At 43.1% G+C, this 6224-nt stretch overlaps 1 protein-coding gene across 1 annotated transcript; it reads right to left on the bottom strand.

The window, feature by feature from the left end:
- Positions 1–3335: 3335 nt before the first annotated feature.
- On the bottom strand, positions 3336–3686 carry DUSP28 (dual specificity phosphatase 28). The gene has a single exon (XM_075200852.1). The coding sequence runs from the start codon at positions 3684–3686 to the stop codon at positions 3336–3338; it is 351 nt and encodes a 116-aa protein (XP_075056953.1).
- Between the last annotated feature and the right edge of the window lie 2538 nt (positions 3687–6224).

Genomic DNA, 6224 nt, shown 5'->3' with positions numbered 1-6224 from the left:
TTGATGCAGATAAGCCAGGGATTCAGCAGGAGAAGGGTTAATTGATAAGCCGGGTCGGTACACAGTAGATCAGTTGGTGCAGATAAGCCAGGGATTCAGCAGGAGAAGGGTTAACTGACAAGTCGGGTCGGTACACAGTAGATCAGTTGATGCAGATAAGCCAAGGATTCAGCAGGAGAAGGGTTAACTGACAAGCCGGGTCGGTACACAGTAGATCAGTTGATGCAGATAAGCCAAGGATTCAGCAGAAGGTTTAATTGACAAGCCGGGTCGGTACACAGTAGATCAGTTGATGCAGATAAGCCAGGGATTCAGCAGGAGAAGGGTTAATTGATAAGCCGGGTCGGTACACAGTAGATCAGTTGGTGCAGATAAGCCAGGGATTCAGCAGGAGAAGGGTTAACTGACAAGTCGGGTCGGTACACAGTAGATCAGTTGATGCAGATAAGCCAGGGATTCAGCAGGAGAAGGGTTAATTGACAAGCCGGGTCGGTACACAGTAGATCAGTTGATACAGATAAGCCAGGGACTCAGCAGGAGAAGGGTTAATTGACAAGCCGGGTCGGTACACAGTAGATCAGTTGATGTAGATAAGCCAGGGATTCAGCAGAAGGGTTAACTGAAAAGCCGGGTCGGTACACAGTAGATCAGTTGATGCAGATAAGCTAGGGATTCAGCAGGAGAAGGGTTAACTGACAAGCCGGGTCGGTACACAGTAGATCAGTTGGTGCAGATAAGCCAGGGATTCAGCAGGAGAAGGGTTAATTGACAAGCCGGGTCGGTACACAGTAGATCAGTTGATACAGATAAGCCAGGGATTCAGCAGGAGAAGGGTTAATTGACAAGCCGGGTCGGTACACAGTAGATCAGTTGATGCAGATAAACCAGGGATTCAGCAGGAGAAGGGTTAACTGACAAGCCGGGTCGGTACACAGTAGATCAGTTGGTGCAGATAAGCCAGGGATTCAGCAGAAGAAGGGTTAATTGACAAGCCGGGTCGGTACACAGTAGATCAGTTGATACAGATAAGCCAGGGATTCAGCAGGAGAAGGGTTAATTGACAAGCCGGGTCAGTACACAGTAGATCAGTTGATACAGATAAGCCAGGGACTCAGCAGGAGAAGGGTTAATTGACAAGCCGGGTCGGTACACAGTAGATCAGTTGATGTAGATAAGCCAGGGATTCAGCAGAAGGGTTAACTGAAAAGCCGGGTCGGTACACAGTAGATCAGTTGATGCAGATAAGCTAGGGATTCAGCAGGAGAAGGGTTAACTGACAAGCCGGGTCGGTACACAGTAGATCAGTTGGTGCAGATAAGCCAGGGATTCAGCAGGAGAAGGGTTAATTGACAAGCCGGGTCGGTACACAGTAGATCAGTTGATACAGATAAGCCAGGGATTCAGCAGGAGAAGGGTTAATTGACAAGCCGGGTCGGTACACAGTAGATCAGTTGATGCAGATAAGCTAGGGATTCAGCAGGAGAAGGGTTAACTGACAAGCCGGGTCAGTACACAGTAGATCAGTTGGTGCAGATAAGCCAGGGATTCAGCAGGAGAAGGGTTAATTGACAAGCCGGGTCGGTACACAGTAGATCAGTTGATACAGATAAGCCAGGGATTCAGCAGGAGAAGGGTTAATTGACAAGCCGGGTCGGTACACAGTAGATCAGTTGATGCAGATAAACCAGGGATTCAGCAGGAGAAGGGTTAACTGACAAGCCGGGTCGGTACACAGTAGATCAGTTGGTGCAGATAAGCCAGGGATTCAGCAGAAGAAGGGTTAATTGACAAGCCGGGTCGGTACACAGTAGATCAGTTGATACAGATAAGCCAGGGATTCAGCAGGAGAAGGGTTAATTGACAAGCCGGGTCTATACACAGTAGATCAGTTGATACAGATAAGCCAGGGTCTCAGCAGGAGAAGGGTTAATTGACAAGCCGGGTCGGTACACAGTAGATCAGTTGATGTAGATAAGCCAGGGATTCAGCAGAAGGGTTAACTGAAAAGCCGGGTCGGTACACAGTAGATCAGTTGATGCAGATAAGCTAGGGATTCAGCAGGAGAAGGGTTAACTGACAAGCCGGGTCGGTACACAGTAGATCAGTTGGTGCAGATAAGCCAGGGATTCAGCAGGAGAAGGGTTAATTGACAAGCCGGGTCGGTACACAGTAGATCAGTTGATACAGATAAGCCAGGGATTCAGCAGGAGAAGGGTTAATTGACAAGCCGGGTCGGTACACAGTAGATCAGTTGATGCAGATAAACCAGGGATTCAGCAGGAGAAGGGTTAACTGACAAGCCGGGTCGGTACACAGTAGATCAGTTGGTGCAGATAAGCCAGGGATTCAGCAGGAGAAGGGTTAATTGACAAGCCGGGTCGGTACACAGTAGATCAGTTGATACAGATAAGCCAGGGATTCAGCAGGAGAAGGGTTAATTGACAAGCCGGGTCGGTACACAGTAGATCAGTTGATGCAGATAAACCAGGGATTCAGCAGGAGAAGGGCCAAATGATAAGCCGGGTCGGTACACAGTAGGTCAGTTGATGCAGATAAGCCAGGGATAGATGGTATGGCCTTGTCTTTGGAGTGATGATGACACTCCTTTGTACCCCCACAATAATTTCCCACTGTCTTCACAAGTTTTTAGATGTTTTATAATTGTGGACAGATAATTGTGTGGGAGGAAAGACACAGAGCTGATCTAACGTGCAGCCTTCTCCAACTGCCGCCCGCATGCAACCATGCAAACACTTCTTTGGACATAGGTTTCCTCTCGGACATAAATATAATTGCCTTCCTTCATTTATACAACCAAGAAATGTCCTCACATCTTCTTCATAACTCACTATTAATGACCACGTGTAATATTAATAAAAATAATAATAAAACCCGATTGTACTCTACAGTTAGTCAGTAGTAAAAAATTAGGTACATTTTAAAGGACAACATTTTCCAGAGACAAATCTTTAATACCTGGGACTGTCCCTGGTAATTAGGGACATTTGGTAAGTGTGGAATATATATATATATAATTTCTGATTACATACTATTTTGTAATAAAATAATGTTTTCTAAAAATATTGAGTTGTTTTCATTATATTGTTAAAAAAAATAGCTATGGAGGTTTCTAGTAAGGTCAGGGACCACAGTTAGCCAACAACCAGAATGTCCGATACCCATTCTCCAGCATATTCACATCTCTAGGATCAGTGTAAATTAGGTCCTCACAATATAACTACACCAAGTACTGCGCTGCAACTGTAGCAAAAGACAAATGGGGCAATGGAACTCAAATGACAGACTCACATTCCAACAAAGACAATTACTTTGAATTATACCTGAAAGGCATCCTTAAGCGCCATATTTTTGTATTTGATCAGATAGGCTATGCAGATTGTGGCAGAACGACTGCGTCCATGTTTACAGTAGACGAGGCACTTCCCCCCACTTTCAATTGTCCTCTCAATCAGGTCCACACACTGGTCAAAATAATTAGACAGGTCCTGCAGCGGATGATCAAACACAGGGATTCGTAGAGTATGGAGATCAAAGTCTGGAAACGGCTGCCTCCTTGAAATGTTGATACAACAAGTCACTCCCTCCGCTATGAGAAGATTCTTCTTGCAGGCCGCTCTAGCATTGCTGATCATTAAGGAATCTGTCACTTTGAACAGCTCTGACATGTCCAAAGGCTTTGCAGGTGCTTCTTACATAAAAGCTGGATACCATGAAACAAGAAAACATATAGACAGAATGATCCTACATTCCTGAAATCTTCAGTGTGTCTACTTAATATTGTAAACACATCACTGACACAGGCTATCTCTTGTCCAAATCGTCAGAGGTTATTTTAAGATCTAGGCCTCTAACAAATACCAAAGGCTGTGGAGAAGGAGCTTCCTGCTTGTTATTAGAATAGATTGCAAGCAGCACTGTAGTCTAACATTTAGCAATTATACACTAATAATACACAATATTCATCAATATATTAACCTCAAAGCACATAAATGTAGTGAACAAGAAGTGACATAGCATAACAATATGCTTTATGTACAATGTACTTCTTTGCAATCAATTTGCACATGTAAGCACTGAAATACTTTACTGAACTTCTATTGTCATACATGGTGGCTCAGTGGTTAGCCTCACAGCACTGGGGTCATGAGTTTAATTCCCGACCATTGCCTTATCTGTGTGGAGTTTGTATGTTCTCCCCGTGTATGCATGGGTTTCCTCCGGGTGCTCCGGTTTCCTCCCACACTCCAAAAACATACTGGTAGGTTAATTGGCTGCTGTTAAATTCCCCTTAGTCTCTCTCGGGATGTGTGTGTGTGTATGTTAGGGGATTTAGATTGTAAGCTTCAATGGGGCAGGGACTGATGTGAGTTCTCTGTACAGCGCTGCGGAATTAGTGGCACTATATGAATAGATGATGATGATTTAGTGACAACTAATAGACTGGGGTTGCGATAGCTCATTGCCTCATACATAAGACTTCTTCAGAACACCTCATACACCTCAACAACATAATATGTATAATTTGTGGTGCCATATAAATAAAATATAATAATAATAATACAGCTTTAAATCCAATCCAAGAATGCTTAATGCCCCTTTGGGTCTAGAATCAACTGGACTGTTCACTTCTGAATGGCTGCAGAGCAGGACCGTCATTCGTAGTACTGCTCTGTAGCAGTTTCTGTCACTGAATTGTTCCTGTTTACTGGGTAACCGTATGATTTGGAGCATATGCTATTTTTTCTTCCCTGCAAATGCATTTCTTTGCTCTCATTCCTCTTTTCTCGCAATATACTAAAAGAAATTTATAGGTAAAGACAGTGGTCGATGCGGGCTAGCTGCCTTCATTGTAAAACTATCAAATTCATTGCAGTTGCATTTTTCATAACGCCACCTCTAAATTTACACTTTGAGCACTGGGTAAACAGAAGTATGTTAACAATATCAAGCAGATGCTTCATTGAACTTTTGGTCACACACCAACAAAAACAACAATGTGTAAGGTTTCAAAGCAATATCAGCGATTCTTGACAGGTGGCAGCATTGCACACACCAGAAACACAATTATTGTCATCAGCTTTTGGCATAGTAAAATGACAACATATTGCAAAGCAGATCTCAGCACTTCTGCTAGGCAACAGTAAACAAGGCTGATAAGCAACAAATAAGCAGCACAATTTGGATCAGGGGCTGGCTGGCAATTTTACCCCGGGGGGCATGACTCGGCTCAGCAGCTTATTAGGAAAATTTTAAAGGGAAAAAATGCTTGTAGCCCAGTGACCCAGCCTAAGGTAGCCCACTATGGAACCAACCAGGGAAAGGGGGTGCCCCCTTGCCCAGCCAGTCCCTGGTTTTAATTACAGCATTGGCATGTTTACTGGCCGCCAATGACAAGTTTCTTAATCAAGAGAAGTGTGTTTACAGCATTGGAATGTTTAGTGACTACCAAGGACAAGCTCCTTGATCCTAGGAACAACAAATATGCACTCCATAAGTATCTACACATACAGTATTTAAGTGTTTTCTTTGTATCTGTCTCCATATAGGTAATTAAAATAAAAATAGATTTATTCCAATTGTTACAGAAGCAAATTCATATTTATCTAGAGGAAGACAATTATAATAGTACCAATGGTAGGCTAAGCAATTGCAATTTGCAGTTTTTCAAAAGAAAATCCCAGATCCATAGCCAAGATTCAGGGCAAGGCTACTGCCTATTGTGTGGTTTAGGGAGTGGCTGAGGGAATTGGAGGAGTGGGTCTAGTGGACCAGGGGCACCCAAAATGCTTTTCTATTTAAAAATGTAGGGATATATGCTGATGCACTGCACACGAGGCATATGGTCTGACCATGGACCATGCTCAGACCATTATAAACACTTTACTAACAGTTGTATGGGTGAATATGAAACCATATGAATATTTTGGAATATCTAGTCATTCAACGTTCTAAAGCCATTATCACGATGATGGTGGTGAGTTAAAAAAGACACCATTAAAAAATGACAGCAGATACCGAAGTAGTTTTATGGGCGATTATGGAAGGAACATGACCTAAGTTAACGGAAATGATCATAATGGACAATAACAGGAATACTGTTACCACGCTTTGAAATAGACTGGTTATATAATACGCAGCTAAAAATATATTTAGATAACGTTCATAGTAGAAATACGACACTTTGCCCTAATCAAAGATGGACG

The sequence above is a fragment of the Mixophyes fleayi genome, chromosome 3 (genome assembly GCF_038048845.1).
Source record: "Mixophyes fleayi isolate aMixFle1 chromosome 3, aMixFle1.hap1, whole genome shotgun sequence".
NCBI classification, from domain to species: domain Eukaryota; kingdom Metazoa; phylum Chordata; class Amphibia; order Anura; family Limnodynastidae; genus Mixophyes; species Mixophyes fleayi.
The sequence above is the reverse complement of the archived record's forward strand: the minus strand, read 5'-3'. Positions and strand labels throughout refer to the sequence as shown.

What these genes read in the sequence shown, in the direction of transcription:
- DUSP28 (XM_075200852.1), bottom strand. Translation starts at nt 3,686, where the DNA reads ATGTCAGAGCTGTTCAAAGTGACAGATTCCTTAATGATCAGCAATGCT.